This window comes from Scyliorhinus canicula, chromosome 6 (assembly GCF_902713615.1).
Source record: "Scyliorhinus canicula chromosome 6, sScyCan1.1, whole genome shotgun sequence".
Lineage (NCBI taxonomy): Eukaryota > Metazoa > Chordata > Chondrichthyes > Carcharhiniformes > Scyliorhinidae > Scyliorhinus > Scyliorhinus canicula.
This window is the reverse complement of record NC_052151.1, coordinates 30090102-30109775: the sequence shown is the minus strand read 5'-3', so window position 1 is coordinate 30109775 and position 19674 is coordinate 30090102. Positions and strand designations below refer to the sequence as shown.

The 19674-nt window shown below is 46.6% G+C and overlaps 1 protein-coding gene across 1 annotated transcript in view; it reads right to left on the bottom strand.

Annotated features, from left to right (window-relative positions):
- The window catches only part of mertka (c-mer proto-oncogene tyrosine kinase a), a 181749-nt gene that overhangs the window by 89637 nt on the left and 72438 nt on the right, over positions 1-19674 (bottom strand). Inside the window, exons 6-8 of the mRNA XM_038799109.1 lie at positions 18650-18765; positions 12106-12295; positions 5363-5508 (exon numbers count right to left, since the gene is read on the bottom strand). Of these exons, the coding sequence (XP_038655037.1) occupies positions 5363-5508; positions 12106-12295; positions 18650-18765 (452 nt within the window). The remainder of the gene's footprint in view (positions 1-5362; positions 5509-12105; positions 12296-18649; positions 18766-19674) is intronic.

The following is a 19674-nucleotide window of genomic DNA, read 5'->3' as shown; positions in this document are numbered from 1 at the left end:
GGGGGGTTGTTCTTTCTTGCTTTTCTTAGTTGTTAATATTTTTTTTGTTCATATTTTCTCTTATTGATATTTTGTGAAAATCTGAATAAAAATTATTTTTTAAAAAAGGTGATGGCCAATGTACTATATATCTGCCCATGTACAGACAACCATATGGGTATTGGGGGAAATGAGTGGTTGCAAGAGGTGCAATTTTATCCCCACCATCCAGTGTTACTATGGCAGCAGGTTTAATATTTTGATGAACAAATGCTTTTTCAATTAATTGCAGGGCACTCAATTACTTGCTGCATTATAAGCAATTAAAAAAAAATAAAGGCTTCCACAGCACACAAGAAGCTGTAGTGTAGCAAGCCTCCAAGGCCTGTTGCAGTCATTTTGCATATCTACTTTCACAATAGGCCTCAGTGGAGGCTGGAAACCCGGACAGTTATTTGACGTCCCTGACAACTGAAAATTGGCAAGGGTCAAGGTGCAGCTTTTCTAAACAAAACTCCAACCTTGGCGCAATGCCAATAGCTAACATACCAGCAGAATATTTAGGCCAATAAGGAGCATCCAAATGCAGCATTCAAGATGTTAGATCGTGCGACCCTAATCAGAGTAACCACCATAAAAATCTAGCTGACAGCAAACCCAAAACTTTGATATAAATTCCTCAGAATTAAATAATAGAGGTTCACTCGTCAAACTGGAATACAAATATAATTCTCGCCATCATTTCAGATCTCTTCACCCTTTCTATTGCAAAACACGTTGGCCACTAACAGCAACGCTGAAATCAGCAGCAGTAATGGGCGATTTTCACATCCATAGGGCAGGCTGTCCACCCCATGGAACTAAATATTATATGCCAACACAGCTGCTGTGTCACAACAGCAGGCAACGTAGCAACAGTCACAGTTTACAATATTTCCAAGTTTTGTATCATCCACAAAGTTTGAACTTGTCCCCTGCACACCCAGATCTAGATCACCAACATATATTAGGAAAAGCAAGGCTCCCAATACCAACTCCTAGGGAACGTCACTACAAACATTCCTCCAGCCTGAACAATACCCATTCTGCTTCCTATTATTCAGCCTGTGGTCAGGTGACCCAGGGGAGAGGCACATGTTGATAGGGGAAGGTGGCAGGAGTTGTTCAGTGGAACAGATGAGGAAGGAAAAGAGTTCAGACAGCAGAGGTGAGGCAGACAAAAAAAAAGAGATACCTACATTTTGCTGGCCCTATTGCCAACAACCAGGCCTCAGAGTTCATTTCATTAGGCTATGTCCACCAGCAGATGTGCACACATTTAAACGGTACTCAGAACTGATTCGAGTTCACAGCAGAGTCTCCGCTCCATAGACACTGTTGCTGCCTCAGAACTTGCAACCCCAATTAGGAATTCCATCTCAAAACCCCACTGAGGATTATGACCCTCAATTCGGGAACCTCTGGCATAAATGCTGTTTGCCCCCCTTGTTCATCCTTCAAGGTGAAGGTGACCATGTTCATCACCTGGGGTGTTAGGTAGGTTCCAATATGTACATAGGTCATTGCTGAGGCTGATTTGCAACTGGGAAGTTATGCTGCAAACAGGACAGGATACCACAGGTAATTGAATTTTGGATGAGTTGGTGGCTGGGGATTTCCTCTTCTTGCATTTTCTCGCCGTCTCTGATGTGCGCTTTCTTTAGAAGGAAGCGCATCCTTTTTTATTTTGGTTGCACAAGGTGCAGAGATCCTGGGCAAGCTCCTGGTGGCATCCCAGCCTCAAGTTCTCCTAAAAACAAGTGTCAGGTCATCTGGCTTGCCACTTATCAGCTGAAGCCTGAATGTTGGCCAGGTCTTACCACAGGCAGGCATAAACTGCTGCTGAAACCGTCACCCCGGCCCCTTTGATACCTCTAGGACTGACTGGCCTGCTGCCTATGAAATGAAATGAAAAATGAAATGAAAATCGCTTATTGTCACGAGTAGGCTTCAAGTGAAGTTACTGTGAAAAGCCCCTAGTCGCCACATTCCGGCGCCTGTTCGGGGAGGCTGTTACGGGAATCGAACCGTGCTGCTGGCCTGCTTGGTCTGCTTTCAAAGCCAGCGATTTAGCCCTGTGCTAAACAGCCCCAGTAGGTCCAGTATGGTCTACCTTCCGTAAACTTGAGGAGATCCAAAACTCTGCTGCTCATGTTGCAACTCGCACCAAGCCTTATTCATCCATCTATCCCTCCTTTTCTCACTGCCCCTACCCTGACTCATGTTAAGCACTCTGATAATTTTAAAATTGTCCTGCATTAAAAATTAATTTAAAATTTAAAAATTAGCCATGACCTCACCTGCTTGTCTTTGCAATTTCCTCCAGACCCACAATCCTTCCGAGATATCTACACTCCTTTAATTCTGGTCCCATAAACATCCCCGATTTTAATCACACTTTCACTGGTGGCTGTGCCTTCAGCTGCCGGGGCTCTAAGCTCTGGAATTTACCTCAGTAACAGCTTATTTACTTAATAGGATACCCCTTCAAGCCTATCCATTTCTAAAGGTTATGGTCATCTGCCTGAATATGTGGCCCACATCATATATTTTATAATGGTCCTGTGAAGCACCTTGGAACATTTTATTATGTTAACAGCACCATATAAATACATGCTGTGGTCCTTTCGTTATGTAACCTCATGATGGAGGGAAGCAGCAGAAAATGGCTGAGCCTAGGGCAGCTATGTCCTGCAGCGAAAGGGACTAAGTTCCAATAACTGTTTTCCTTTTGGCAAGTTCTGATTCGAGCCAGCGGGAGGTAGTTCATTTGCAGCAGTCACAGATTAAGAAGTGTTAACTCTGTACGAAATAAAGTAGCAACCAAGTTATACTACTGAGTTCTGAACCTCAAAGCAAGTTTCTCCTAACTTGTAAGTAATACTTTTTACATCAAGTTTTGCGAAAGTCCAAGGGACCATTAATCAAAACGCAGATTTTATAGTGATCATAAGTACAAGATTAGAAGAATCTCTTCATATAACTTCTACCAGTCAAAATTATCAAGATATCATAGCTTCCCCGAGCAAATTTAAGTACTTGCCTGAGCCACCTTGAGTTCAATGTGAACTTGCTCTTAAAATAGATGAACTTTTCAAATAAATTTGACAGGGAATGCTATGATACCAACAGAACAATAGTGTCCACATCCTGTTTAAGGCATGTTACACAGGAGTAGGCCCAAGTATCCTTTTGAGCCTGTCCCACCATTCAATTCAGTCATGGTTAATCATCGATCCCTTGATATCTTTAACTAACAGTAAACTTATTGACTGCGTTGTTATTTTTACTCTAATTGTATTTACTCTGCAATTTCTTGGAGATCTAATCAGAAGGAAGTTGGAGTGCAACTGGGTGTGCTGAACTGCCCATAATGTCTGCCAACCTGGGTACAGTAACATTGTGATAATATTACTGGAATATTAGAGCTCTGAACTTATGATCTGGAAACCTGGAATCAAATCGCGCCACGCTAGCTGGGGGAATTTAAATTAGTTAAATAAAGCTGGAATTAAAAGGCAACTCTCAGTAAAGGGTGATTAAGAAAATACCTGATCGATGTAAAACCCTGTTTGATTCTCTAATGTCCTTTAGGAAAGGAAATCTTTCATCCTGACCCACTCCGGCTCATGTGTGACTGCAGATGCACAGAATGAAAATTTATGCAAGTGAGAGTGGTGGGACAGTTGTTGATCCCTAGCTGCCTCCGAAATGGCCTGGCAAGCTATGCAATTGTATCAAAGCTCTGCAGAACAGTATAATTAGAATAAAACTGGACGGCTCACCTGAATACATCAAAGGCATACCCTGCCAAACACAGTCAACCCAGCGAAGTCCTCCTCATTAACATCCGAGGGCTTGTCATGCTCACAGAATTATACCTCTCAATGTTCCAGACTCCAGCTCCAACAACACTCAAGAAGCTAGACACTATCCAGAACAAAGCAGCCCGCTTGATTGGCTCCGCATTCACCTTTGTAAATATTCACTCTTTTACCACTAGTGCACTATCTACAAGCACTGCAACAATTTGCCACGCTACTTAGGAACATAGGGACAGAAATAGGCCATTCTTCCCATCGAGCCTGCTCAGCCATTCAATTAAATCATGGTTGATCATCTACCTCAGTGCCACTTGGACTTCAACAGTACCTTCCAAATGGGGGACCTCTACTACCTAGAACAAAGGCAACCGACATATGCGGGGAAAAAACATCTACAAGTACCTCTCCAAGTCACAAATTATCCTGACTTGGAACTATAATCGCCATTCCTTCATCCTACGTCCAGGAATTCCCTGTCCAACAGCATTATCTGCACAAGACAAACTGCAGCGGTTCAAGAATGTGATGCACCATACCTTTGAGGGCAACTGGAGATGGGCAATAAATATGGCCTTGCCGACAACACCCACGTTCCATAAACTGTTCTGTCTATCCCTTTCTTTCTGTTTTGAAGCCGCTTGGAAGTTACTCAGCTACAGAGCAAGCACTGATGGAACGAAAATCTCCTCTGCCTCGTGGCTATTATCATTCCTTTTTTTAAAATAAATTTAGATTACCCAATTATTTTTTCCAATTAAGGGGCAATTTAGCATGGCCAATCCACCTACTCTGCACATTTTTGGGTTGTGGGGGCGAAACCCACGCAGACACGGGGCTATTATCATTCCTGATTGAAATAAACTTAAGCAATGTTAAATGTTAACTGTAGTGTTCTGTCAATAAAAAACGGTAATTAAATTGGTGATAACTGGCAATTGCACAGCAAAAACAGGATGATTGGTATGAAGCAGGCTGGTGCAGTAAAGGTGCTCTGGGTTCAGGACTGGGAGTTCATTGTTGCAAAGTAAGGGAGTTTCATTCTAATTTCATGTTGCTCTGTAGTATTGGCACCATGAGCCCAAATGGCAAATTTTCCATTCCCCAGCAGTAACTTCCTATAACTTTAATGAGCAGAAAAGTCACAGAATCTTCATAAATAAAACTTTTTAATTTGAAAAGAATCGAAAACAATTGAAAAAGGATAAATCATGATTTCATATTCTGATATGTAATATTGAAAGTTGGTGAGCTCAATAGGGGAAATAATTACAAGGGGTTACTGAACTAGATTGTGATTGCTAAAGAGAGCAGTAAAAACAACAGGTTGCCACAGCAATTGAATAATGTCCACCTTTGGATGTGTGTTTCCCACGAGCCACAATATAATTGGAATCAGTTGATCCTATGATTTACTTAGTCCGTATGACTCCACAAACATCAGCTGTTCTCCAGCAAAGTGCCAGCCCATTAAACGTGTCCATTTCTTTTTATTTACTTGAAAGCGTTTCAAATGTACTTACAGGGGAATTACCACCTTCCCAATCGTAGCGCAACATGTAACCCAGCAGGATACCATTAACTTCCTCCTCCGGAGGTCCAACCCATTCGACCGTCAACGTGGAAACATTCACGTGTGTGCTGACAATATGAGGGGGGGCCGTTGGGACTGCAAAGGAAAGAAATGCATGAGTCATTTTGTCTCCAAACTGCTTGTACGTTGCTGCACTTAATTTCCTTTGTACAAAAATAACCCCAAATCTATCAAAATATGTGGAACATGTTCGGTGGTGGTGGCGGTTGGGGGCCGGGGAGGAGGAGGAGGAATGTAGCGTTGTTAGTGAATTGGTGAAGAGGGAGAATTTGATGGAGCCAAACGTGAGCCAACATTCCAAGGCGCGAGGTAGCGGTGCATGTTTAACCAAACCGGAAGAAAATGGAATTTTCTACCTCAACCAATAGTACAGAATGAAAGTGGATACTGAGATAATGTTTCCACTTGTTGTCAAGGGCAGAGCTAAAAGCCATCAATGTAAGATGGTCACTAAGTAATCAAATAGGAAATTCTTTTTTTTAAAACAAAAATTTAGAGTACCCAATTATTTTCTTTCCCATTAAGGGGCAATTTAGCGTGGCCAATCCACGTGACCTGATCATCTTTGGGTACAGGCACCGGAATGTGGCGACTAGGGGCTTTTCACAGTAACTTCTTTGAAGCCTACTTGTGACAATAAGCGATTATTATTATTATTATTATTATGGGGGTGAAACCCACGCAGACACAGGGAGAATGTGCAAACTCCACACGGACAGTGTCCCGGGGCCGGGATCAAACCCTGAATAGGAAATTCAAAACAAACCTCTTCACCCTACAGGTGATGAATGGAACTCGCTAAAGTACAGAGCAGTTGAAGTGATTGGTACAGATGTTATTTCAGGGAAGGTTAGGCAAGCGTATAATGGAGAAGAGGATTATGCTGACAGATTTAGATGGGGAAGAAGCCTTCCAGGACATATTTACAGTTTTGCTGCACAAAATGAATGCACAGCAACTTACACTTCATAGAATGGAGGCTTTGGATTGATACTGCGATAGGAAGAAGAGGATGGAGAGGTGTTACCTAAGTTTGAAATAGGAGCAAGAGCAGCCACTTGATTGTGCTTCACCATTTAGTTACATCATGTCTGATCCTTTATCTCAATTCCACTTTGTCCTCACAATCCCCTTATCTGTTGACCACCTTAAAAGTCTGAAGATCTATTGATCGCCACCTTTAAAATCTTCAACAACATCCATCCACTATTAGCTGGGGCAGAAAATGTCAAAGATTCACAACCCTTTGTGTGAAGATGTTTCTTCTTACCTCAGTTCTAAATGTCCAATGCCTTTACCCTGAGACCAAGTTCTAGATTCACCGGCCGGGAAAATATCTCCTGAACGTTCACCTTGTCAAGCACTCTGTATTTCAATGAGAGCACCTCTCATTCTTCTAAATTACAGATATTAGGAACCCAATCTCCTCAATTTCTCCTCAAAGGACACCCCGCTGTGTCCAGGAGTCACTTACTGAGTTTGCTCAACAGCAATTCGAAGCACGTGTATCCTTCCGTAGGTAAAGAAACAAAGATGCACATAGTGCTCCAGGGGTGATATCATCCAAGACCAGCAGAATCACAACAAGACTTCCTATGGTACTCCAATCAATTCCCAGTCAAAAAAGCCAATTTACCGTATTTGCCGTCCCAATTACTAGCTTGATCTGCATGTTACATTTGTGCTCTACTTTCTGTTTTGTGTACAAGGACACCCAAATGCCTCCGGACACCAACATTCAATAGTTTCTCACCATTTAAAACTCTTCTCTTTTTGCACTGTTCCTGCCAAAGTGAATAACCCTGCATTTCTCCACATTACGCTTCACCTGCCATCTTCCTGAACAATTACTGATCATGCAGTGGGCGAAATTCTCCATCTCGCGACGTCACAAACCGCAATCTTGCATAGGATCGGCAAAATCGAGGTCCGCGCCCGGCGCCAATTCGGACGCCATGCTCCGGTCCCTCGCTGGTGGTGATAACAAGGTTTGCGCCCAGCGCCTGAGTGCAACACCGGCATCTGCATGCATACAAATGTGATTAGCGGATGGAACACAGTATGCTCCACCTTGCCGTGATGCTCCACTCCTCTCTAGTGGAAGTCACACAGGCTACAAGTATTGACAAACATCGACTCGGCGACATGGGTGCGGAGGGGGAGCGGGAGGCTTAAAAAACATTGCTTGCTGGGAGATGGCTGCCTGGGCCGAGGGCAGTAGCGGGTAATGACTTGGTGCAGATGTCCCCCCTCGGGATCGGGGTGGGCTGGTTCAGACCACAAGAGAAAATGCTGGAAAATCTCAGCAGGTCTGGCAGCATCTGTCGAGAGAGAAAAGAGCCAACGTCAGACCACCGTTGCTTTAGTCTGTCTTTTGAATGTACACTTTGGTGTTACGTACTGGCTCCTGGCTGGTCACACTGCTGAGTGCTGCCTAGGTCCTGTAAATGCTCAGGCCTCTGGTCATCTGGGAGCACGTCCAGCACGCCCCTCTGGACACCCCCATACCCAGCTGTGTAATTAAGGGCCAAGCTCAATCAGGAGCCCATCTGGTGTTTGCACTTCTCAGAAGCGCTGCCCACTGCAGAGCTCACCCCAACCAAGGACAACTGCACTGCAGCCGTTGGAACCCTCCCTGGTTACCTGCCCATCTCAGGGTAGTGGACTCACCAGTGACCACCACCCCTCCAGCTCACGAGCTGTCTCCCCCTGGCAGAGGTGACCCCTGCCACCACCTACCAGGCAGAGTTCAGCAGGGCATACCTGACTCTGTGACCCACCTTTCAGAAGAGGTTGTCTCTCCGCTCCTCACTGGCATGGAGCTAAGGGTCCACCTAAGAAGTGGAACGGTAGCACGGTGGTTGGCAATGTTGCTTCTAGGCGCTAGGGACCAGGGTTCGATTCCCGACTTGGGTCACTGTCTGTGCAAAGTCTGCACGTTCTCCCAGTGTCTGCGTGGGTTTCCTCCGGGTGCTCCGGTTTCCTCCCACAAGTCCAAGGCTATTCTGAATTCTCCCTCAGTGTACCTGAACAGGATAGTAGTGTGGCGACCAAGGGATTTTAACCGTAACTTCATTGCAGTGTTAATGTAAGCCTACTTGCGACACTAATAAAGATTATTATATCAGGTGGCAGAATCGATATTTGTGGAGGTTGGTGAAAAACAAGGGTTGGAAAACTCTGGGGGAAGTAGTTTATAGGGCCCCTAGCAGCAGTAATAATAAAGATTATCATGACCTTGCATTTCCAGCACTAGGCACAGTGGTTAGCATTGCTGCCCACGGCGCTGAGGACCCGGGTTTGAATCCCGGCCCTGGGTCACTGTCCGTGTGGAGTTTGCACATTCTCCCCGTGTCTACGTGGGTTTCACCCCCACAACCCAAAGATGTGCAGGTTAGGTAGAATGGCCACACTAAATTGCCTCTTAATTGGAAAAAGAAATAATTGGATACTCTAAATTTATTTATTTTAAAAAAATTATTGCCTTGGACTGCTGATATTTGGGGGCAGGTCTTCTGTGAGCCACCTTGGTGGCTGCAGTGAGTGTGGTAAGCGGAGTGCTTAAAAACAGCTCCAACTGCCAGGCTCCTTGGCGCTAACTCCTGTCCCAGCGGTTACAATGCCCACTGGGCTGGGAATTTGTCGGGATTCATGCCAGCAGAGTCCTGGCCCATTAGAATGTCCTGAATTGCTCCCCAAATAACATTCCAATGGGAACGTGAACCAAACGCAATTCAGTCCTGTCATCAACGCTTAAGGCGCGATCTTCCCAAAAGGGAACAAAGTCCCCTAGCGAGCGCGTTTAGCTGCGTGTTTCCCGACACTCTGTGCCGAGAAACACATGGCTATTCAACACTACCTGTGTTGAGTAATGGGCCTGAACCAGGAACACACGGCCGAGGCTGCACCTAAACCTGTTTCATTATAACGGGGAGCTCTACCCGTTGGAGCGAGAGATCGGGAAATTTAGAAATGGCGTCCCGATCTCCGAGACCCACAAATAAAATCCCCAAACTCCCCCCCAGCCCGAACACAGCATAGGAAGGCAGTGCCAACTTGGCACCATGGCAGTGCCCCAGCCAGCTGGTACTGCCACGTGGGCACATTGGCAGTGCCAGGATGGCCAAGCTGGCACTGCCAGGGTGTCAGGCTGGCACTGCCAGGGTACCCAGGTGGCACCAGCAGTGCCAGAGGACCACCCTGCTCAAAGGGGATACAGTTGGGGGCCTCCAATCCCCTTGGAGACCCCCATGAGTGCTGTTCCATCTGGTGTCTGTTTGTGGGGAACAGTGCTGAACGGCGCTCGCCCGAGGTCTCCAAGGCGAAGGGATCGAATCCCAAAGCGTCGGGTACCGTGAAAATCTGCACATTAGAGTAAGGCTAACGGTCTTGCTCTAATATGCAGATTTGCCAAAAAGTGATCCTGCCCATTGTGGGCGGGATTCTCCTCGCAACGTCTTGCGAGGCGTTGCGGGCGATGTGTATCCCGGAGTGGGGTCTCCTGGTTTTCACCGGCCACGCTGAACCACAGCGAGATACTTTTCCGGTGCAGTATGACCGGAAGATCGTGCCCTTCGCCTTCCAAACAGAGAACTGTGCCCAGTATCTGTATCCCTTCACAGATTTGCATGTTTACTGTTCCATCCAGCTTTGTATCATTAACACTTCTTAACCCCTTCAACGAATTAATGAAATGAAATGAAATGAAATGAAAATCGCTTATTGTCACAAATAGGCTTCAATGAAGTTACTGTGAAAAGCCCCTAGTCGCCACATTCCGGCGCCTGTTCGGGGAGGCTGTTACATTAATATAAATTGTACATAGCTGAGATCCAGCACTGATCCTTGTGATACCTCAGTAGCAACCACCTGTCAATCTGACAATTACCATTTATTCCAATCCTTTAACCAATTCTCTTACCTTGCTAATATATTACCCCAAACCCATGAGCCCTTATCCTGTGCAACAGCCTTTCATGTGGCACCTAAACAAACAGCTTTTAAAAACAAAATATTCTAGATCCACTCTCCGCTCCCCACGCCGGGTGGGAGAATCGCGGGAGGGCCAGGCGACTCACGACACACCGCCCAGGCACCCACCGCTCGGATGAATCGCCACTCGCCGTTTTTCACGGCAACCGGCGATTCTCCGGCCCGGATGGGCCGAGCGGCCTGATGTTCCCGACGGCGGCAACCATACCTGGTCGCTGCCGTCGTGAACATGGGTGCCAAATGCTCGTTTGTGGCTTGTGGGGGGCGGAGAGGGGATTGAGCACCACGGCCGTGCTCAGGAGGGGACTGGCCCGCGATCGGTGCCCACCGATCGTCGGGCCGGCGCCTCCAAGCGACGCACTCTTTCCCCTCCGCCGCCCCGCAAGATCAAGCCGCCACGTCTTGTGGGGCAGCGGAGGGGAAGACGGCAACCGCGCATGCACGGGTTGGAGCCGGCCAACCTGCGCATGCGTGGCTGACGTCACTTAGGCGCCGCCGTCACATCATTCTCGGCGCGCCGCCTTGATGCAAGTGTCAAGGCCCGGCGACCAAGATTTACGGAGTGCGACTCCTAGCCCCCTGGGGGGGTGAATAGAGTGCGAGGAGCAGCCTCCGGGGCCGTCGAAAAACTCGGCCGAGTTCACGACGGCCTTCCCGATTCCGCACGGGAGCGGAGAATTCTGCTCTGTTTCCTCTTATCTACTCGACTAATTGCATGGATTTATCAAACAACATTTTCCTTTCAAAAATTAATTGATTCGATGTAATCATGTGATGATTTTCTAAGTCTCTGATTAGGATCTCCTTAATACAGCAGCACGGTAGCATAGTGGTTAGCACAGTTGCTTCACAGCTCCAGGGTCCCAGGTTCGATTCCCGGCTTGGGTCACTGTCTGTGTGGAGTCTGCATGTTCTCCCCATTTGTGCATGGGTTTCCTCCGGGGGCTCCGGTTTCCTCCCACAGTCCAAAGATGTGCGGGTTAGGTGGATTGGCCATGCTAAATTGCCTTTAGTGTCCAAAAAGGATAAGTGGGGTTACTGAGTTACGGGAATAGGGTGGAGGTGTGGGCTTGAGTAGGGTGCTCTTTCCAAGAGCCGGTGCAGACTCGATGGGCCGAATGGCCTCCTTCTGCACTGTAAATTCTATGAAAAATGGATTCCAGCATTTTCCCAATTTATGTCAAGCTAACGGATCTGTACTTTTATGTTTTATATCTCTCCTTCCTTGAATAGTGATGTTACATTTGCCAACTTCCAATCCTCTGGAACTGTTCCGGAACGTAGAAGATTTTGGAAGATCACCAGCACTACATCCACCTCATACAAAATCCCCCGATGTAGTCAATCGGGTCCAAGAGATTTGTCAACCTTTAGTCTCAATAATTTATTTTTCTTTCTTTTCTTTAGTACATTTTCTTTACTAATACTAATCAACATTTATTTTTAACTCAAGTTCCTCACGCTCATTATATCCTTGGCAAGCAAAAAAAAGTTTGCTTCCTCTGTTATTTCCTTATTCTCCATCGCAATGTCTCCCATCTCAGCCTCTAAAGGACCCCGTTTACTTTCACAACTCTTGAGAAGTCAATTTGATAAGAGACTTTTGAAGATATAAGAGATGCAGCAAAGGGAAAAAGGTCTCAGAACATTGTAAATTGCCAAGAAAGAAAAAAAACGTACCTCCTTCTGTTGTTTTGGCTTGGATCCCAGAGCACTGTAGGGACCATCCAACTTCATTCTTACAAGAGACACAAATATGGTAGGAAGTCATGGCTTGCAGCTGAAGGATGCTATACTGGAATGGTGGAACTTTAGTTTCATAGGTAAGCACTGGACCAATCATGTTTTTATCGTACCCAACTTCCTCAACCTGATCAGAAAAACATAAAGCAAATTCAGCCTGACACAAAGAACTTGTTGAATTCACAGCGTCACTGTCAGCAGGTATTTCAGATAATTGGCAAAACGTTACTGGGCGAGAGATGAGGAGAATTTTGCTCAGGTGATGAGTTATGATTTGAAATGCACAGCTTGAAAGGCTGGTGGAAGTAGATTCAAGAAACCAGCAAAAGGAAATTGGATATATATCAATGGGAAAGCAGCAGATGAGTGGGGCTAATTGGATAAGCTCTTGGCAAGGTACCAGGAGAAGCACCACAATGGCATGGCTGGTCTCCTTCTTTACTGTATGATCCCCTGGCAAATCTGCTTCCAGTACTGTGACAATTCACAAGCTTTCATAATACAAGGTTAACAAAGCTGAACAGTAACAAGTGAGAGTTGTATAGTGTCCCGAACAAAGCAGAACATCCTACACCTTGGAGAAAGTTAGATAGCGAGAAAGTTATGATTAGCGACCAACGCTGTTGTTGAGGAAACTTTAGAAGCTAGGGTAAGAGATAGCCCAGGCAAGCGAGTTGGTGGGGGCGGGGAGGTGGGGGAAGAGTTACAAAGTCCAGGCTCAGTTACAGAATTATCAACTTCTAATGCTGAGAATTAGGAGTGTGGAAAATCAAAGTGTTTCCCCAGCAAACACAAAATCATTTATTAGCTGTATTTTAGATATTACTGGTCAAGAACCCTTCTGCTCAATAGGACGTTCAACATCAAAATAATTTAAACAATTAGAATCAACAAGCATCACTTCATTATTTTTAAAATAAACCATCATCCTGCCAACACCTAAAGAATTCAACCTTAGATTCAATCTATCACACTCCTATGCACATCTCACAAATGTCTTAAAAGTTAGTCATTTACTATTGGAATTCCAGTATCGTATGACAAGATCGTGGAATTTCACTCCTGTTATCTATGTACTTGATTATCCCACTCACATGTTGCAGCCTATGATCCTCGTTCCCATTGCATGGGCAGGATTCTCCGGCCACGTCCGCCCGGCGACCGGAGAATCCCGCCCGAGGTCAATGGACTTCTCCATTGTCCGCGTCTCGCCCGTGGCGTTCTTGCGGTGGGCGGAGCGGAAGAATCCAGCCCCCTATGTGCTCAACTATCTCAATTTCCGTTAGATATATATTTGTCATACTGGGGAATTGTTGGGTCTAACTAGGCTATAAGATTAGGAATGTTATTGAAGACAATGCCAAGGCAAGAGGTATTAGGATGTCTCAGCAGATTGATAACTGCAGGAATATCATGGTGAATGGAAGGTCAAAGGCTCATTCGGGAATATGGACGTCACTGTCAAGATGACCATTTGTTGCCCATCCTTAATTGCTCTCGAGAAGGTGGCGGTGGGTTGCCTTCTTGAACCGCTGTAGTCTATCTGGTGCAAGTATACGCACAGTGCTGTTGGGAAGGGAGGTTGGCTCTCTTCGCACTAGCACTATAAGAGTGACTGCGCCATATGGACTTCAAGAAGGCAGCTCACCACCAGTTTCAAGAAGTCAATTAGATGGGCAACATAGTCTCCCCGTATCTGCGTGGGTTTCACCCCCACAACCCAAAGATGTGCTGGTTAGGTGGATTGGCTCTGCTAAATTACCCCTTAATTGGGAAAACAATAATTAGGTACTCTAAATTTAAAAAAATATATATATATATTAAAAAAAGATGGGCAACATAGAATTTACAGTGCAGAAGGAGGCCAGTCGGCCCATCAAGTCTGCACCAGTCCTCGGAAAGAGCATCCTACTTAAGCCCATGCTTCAACCCTATCCCCTTAACCCAGTAACACCACCTAACCTTTTTGGACATTAAGGGCAATTTATCATGGTCAATCCACCTAACCTGCACATCTTTGGACTGTGGGAGGAAACCGGAGCACCCGGAGGAAATCCACCCACACACGGGGAGAACGTGCAGACTTCACAATGTAAGCGACCCAAGCCGGGAATCGAACCTGGGACCCTGGAGCTGTGAAGCAACTGTGCTAACCACTGTACTACCATGCTGCCCAACAAATGTTGGCCTAGCCAACGAAGCCCACATCCTGTAACAAAATTGAAATAGGCATTGCAGAAATTATTGTAGAATCATAGACGGTAGGAAGCAGTGATTTAAAGCATCATGCCTATGCCGGCATTTTGTAAGAGCTATCCAATTAATCCCACTCCTCTGTTCTTTTTCCGGGGCCCTGGAATATTTTTCCTTTCAGGTTTTATCCATTTATCTTTTGAAACTTGAGTTTGAATCTGCTTCCGCCATCCTTTCAGGGAAGCCATTCCTGATCGCAAAAATAAATCCTCATGTTGCTTCTGTTTTTTTTTTAAAAACCTAATCCTATTCAATCTCTGGTTCCCGAAACATCTGTGATTGGAAACTGTTTCTTCCTCATTTACTTAATCAAAGTCCTGAATACCATCCTTGCTCTCAGGAAAACATACAGTATAACATTTTTCCCTTCACACTTATTTGCAATATTGTGCATACTCCCGAAGGAGTAAGTGACTTCACAGATCGGATTGGATATTTGTTGTAAACTTACTTTTCTGTTCAGCGACTAGCAGTCCATTTGCAGTGCGGCAAATTAAGCTGTGTTTTATAGTTAATATAAAACTGCCAGTGGTGGACGTGCTGTCAGAAGTGGTTAAGTACAGAAGCCAAGCCACCGCATAATGATCGTGAGCACAACAAGCTTTGGTTTTGTGTTGCCTGACATGAAAACCTGGATTATCTCCCGCAATCCTATTTATTGCTGCATTAGGCAAGACATGTAAAACTTAAGCAAGGGCAGCACGGTAGCATTGTGGATAGCACAATCGCTTCACAGCTCCAGGGTCCCAGGTTCGATTCCGGCTTGGGTCACTGTCTGTGTGGAGTCTGCACATCCTCCCCGTGTGTGCGTGGGTTTCCTGCGGGTGCTCCGGTTTCCTCCCACAGTCCAAAGATGTGCAGGTTAGGTGGATTGGACATGATAAATTGCCCTTAGTGTCCAAAATTGCCCTTAGTGTTGGGTGGGGTTACTGAGTTATGGGGATAGGGTGGAGGTGTTAACCTTGGGTAGGGTGCTTGTAATGAACTCCAATTGGCTTTATTGGTTGGCCAATTGGAGTATGAGCTCCCTCAATGATAGCTCATTGAGGGGGCCCATATAATCACCTGTGTAGGCTTTGTGAGCCAGTCTTAAGTTGACTGGACTGCTAGCAGCACTGTTTGTAGCTGCTCCTGTAATATCGTTATTGTAAATAAATATTGGTGTGGTGACGGAACTCCTGCCTCCCGTGGATTACTACAGTGCTCTTTCCAGGAGCCGGTGCCGACTCGATGGGTCGAATGGCCTCCTTCTGCACTGTAAATTCTATGATCTATGAAATGGGCAGGATTCAGAATTCTTAAAGGTTGATGTAAGGAACATGGTAATAAAATCAGGAGTTTTGGGTCTTCCGCCAGAGATGTTACTATAGGGGCAATGTTCCCTGCGGCTTCATCTGCTCCGCCACCATAATTTCAGTGAAAGTACAGGCGAAGATCAGCCAGATGCCATCTACAATCTATAAGTTCGCGGATGATACAACTGTGGTGGCCGTCTCTCAAACAACGACAAATCAGACTACAGGAGGGAGATAAATCACTCGATTGTATGTTGTACCGAAAACAACCTCTCTAAATGTTGGAAAGACCAAGGAACTGATCATCGACTTCAGGAAGCACAGCACGACACACACTCTCGTCTGCATCAATGGCTCCAAAATGGAGATGGTCAACAGCTTTAAGTTCCTGGGGGGTCACCATCACCAACAGTCTGTCCTGGTCCACTCACGTTGATGCAACAGTTAAGAAAGCCCAACAACGTCTCTACTTCCTACGGAAGCTAATGAAATTTGGCATGTCTGCATCAACTCTCATAAGCTTCTGCAGATGTGTGATAGAGAGCATCCTATCCGGCTGTATCACAAGCTTGGTATGGCAACTGCTCGGCCCAAGGTCGCAAGAAACTGCAGAGTGTGGTGAACTCAGCCTAACGCATCACACAAGCTTGCCAGCCCCACATTGATTCTGTCTACACCTCCCGCTGCCTCAGGAAGGCAGACAGCATTATCAGAGACCCCTCCCACCCAGGCATTGCCTTCTTCCAGACCCTTCCATCAGGCAGAAGATACAGAAGTCTGAAGGCCCACACATCCAGACATAAGAACAGCTTCTTCCCCACAGCTACACAACTCCACAATGACTCCCCCTCGGCCTGCTGTTCCCTGTAAGAACACTATTCACGATGCCCTATGTTGCTCTTGCTCATGTATTTGCTTTGTTTTGGCCCATGTTCTGCACTGCAACCAATCACTGTTTGTCGATGTACCATTTGTCAATGTACTCTATTGATTATTCTTTTTGTCTACTATGTACGTTCCCTCGGCCGCAGAAAAATACTTTTCACTGTACTTCGGTACATGTGACAATAAATCAAATCAAAAAATCATCACGCTCATCGCTGCCCAATGGCTCCTGTTGCAAACTGCCCTAGAGGTGACATGAACACAGGTTGCAGACTCGATTTGCCGAATGACCCCCTTCTGCACTGTAAATTCTATGATTATAATCTCACACTACTATCTTTGTCACAGCTGGGGCAGCACGGTGGCCTAGTGGTTAGCACAACCGCCTCACGGCGCTGAGGTCCCAGGTTCGAATCCCGGCCCTGGGTCACTGTCTGTGTGGAGTTTGCACATTCTCCCCGTGTCTGCGTGGGTTTCGCCCCCACAACCCAAAAATGTGCAGAGTAGGTGGATTGGCCATACTAAATTGCCCCTTAATTGGAAAAAATAATTGGGTAATCTAAATTTAAAAAAAAAAAAAAAAATCTTTGTTCCAGCTGAATGGTGCACCAGCATTCACAAAGGAAGAAATGGCCAGTTGAGTAAAGGAGGACAATCTTTTTTTTAATAAATTTAGATTACCCAATTATTTTTTCCAATTAAGGGGCAATTTAGCGTGGCCAATCCACCTACCCTGCACATCTTTGGGTTGTGGGAGTGAAACCCACGCAGACACGGGGAGAATGTGCAAACTCCACACGGACAGTGACCCAGAGCCGGGATCAAACCTGGGACCTCAGCGCCGTGAGGCGGTTGTGCTAACCACTAGGCCACCGTGCTGCCCTCAAAGGAGGACAATCTTGCCTGTGAAGCCGCATCGACCTCCACTGCAGAAGACAACAGCTTCAGGAGAAGGGAAAGAGAGGGCTTTGGAAAAACAAACTTTCCAGGACTTGGCTGAGAGAAGTAGTGGTTCTCAGGAAGATGAACCTAACTTGACTCTTCGTTTTTAAAAACAAAAGTAGTGAGTAATAATTACCTGCTGAAATCACTAAATGTCATCACTGATAAATAAGGCACTCTGCCATTCAAAGACTTTGCCAGATAAAATACTTCTGCTGCCAAAACCAGTATGAGTCAATACACATTTTAGGCCATTAGGTATGCAGTCCATGAAAGCAAATGACCTGTTCACGCTGATTAACAATCTGCTATGGCTTTGCAGTATACATGATTCAGTAAATGTAAAGTCACAGCCAGCAAATTGCAATCTCTTGGTACTAAACCTGACGAAACTCTGCCACGTCTGTATGTGGCTCGGAGAAGAGCAGACGGTCTAAAACAGCATGGACGGGAATCTCCGACCCCCCTGCCGGGTCGGAGAATCCCCGGGGAGGGGGCGGGGGCCTAAATCCCGCCCCGCCGCCGTATTCTCCGGCGCGGTTTTCAGGCGGGGATCACGCCACGCCAGTCGGGGACCGTTGGCAGTGGCTCCCCTGGGCCGAGCAGCCATCGGTTTCAGGCCAGTCCCGCCGGCGTGGATTGGACCTGATCCCACATGGTGGGACCTGGTAGGTAGGTTAGCTGGTGCGGTCCTCGCGGCGAGGGGCACGGTGGCCTGGCCCGCGATTGATGCGAGCGGGCCTGTGCCGTGGGGGCACTCCTTCCTTCCGCGCCAGCCCCTGTAGCGCTCCGCCATGGCCGACGCAGAGACGACACCCCCTGCGCATGCGCCAGAATATGCCGTCGGTCTGCGCATGCGCTGAACCACGCCGGCGGTTCTGCGCATGTGCTAACTCGCACAGTCCCTTCGGTGCCCGCTGGCTTGGCGCCAACCCCTGCGCCGCCGGCCTAGCCCCCAGAACTGCGGAGAATGGCCCAACGCCGGAATGGTTCGCCCCGTTTCTTACAGCAGGGTCGGGTCAACGCGCCGATTCGGGAGAATCCCGCCTCATGTTACCATTGCTCAGTCTCTGCAGTAACTGCACTTTAGTGAAAGTGAAATTTACCTGGATTTGGCAAATGCTGAGAGGGGAGTATCCATCAAAACCAGACTCCCAAGACACTACAATAATGTGAGCAGTTTGGTTCTTAATCCGTAGGTCAACTGGTGCATGTGGGGTCTCTAATCAGGACAAAAAGTACATTATAACATTATAACACTTGCCGAATAGGACATATATTTGGATGCACATGTAATTTATGTTCCAGTTATAAACCTGCCTGACTAAAAATGGCACTGCTTCCATTTTCAGGTGTGGGGGGGCCACAATTCGCAATTAACCTTCATGCGGTTGCATAGGGACAGTCGGCACACAAACCACCTTCTGCTTCACCATCTGAATGGCTGCAGTGCTCAGCCGAGCTGGGTGACTGCTGCGATGGGCATGGCTAGACTGTGGTCCACCCTGACTGAATCTTTTAAAGACAGTCTATAGCTGACAAAGGGGAAATCTGCGCTGGTCACAGTGAAATTGCTGAAAACTGTATGTAGTCCAAGTGACTGGAAGAAGATGAACACCAAGTGAATCACTGAGCAAGAAAAAGACCGCTGGGTTCTTGGATGAAGTGGGGGGGGCATTAGTCTAGGCCAGCAGCAGGAGAGAGATGTTACGTGAGCTAGGAAGCCCTCAGCATGGAATGGGATCAGGTATCAGCGAGGTCAAGTTCTGGAATCTGGCTCAGATGATTTGGCAGCAATGTCGCATGAGGTTCAATGGCCTCACAAGGGTGATCTAGGCCAGTGAATCTATCTTCAAATAACATCTGGTACCAAGACTCCACCAGCCCAAAGGGGGAGGTCATGGGGTAGTGGAGGTCATGGTGTAGTGGTATTATCGCTGGACGAGTAATCCAGAGACCCAGGATAACGCTCCAGGGACCCGGGTTCAAATGCCACCATGGCAGATAGTCACCAGCAGGCTCACCTATAAGGAACTGACTGAAGTTCAACTTCAATTTTGGAGGGCCCCCCCATCCCATGACCTATCGAAATCATGATGTGGAACTGCTAGCATTGGACTGGGGTGTCTTA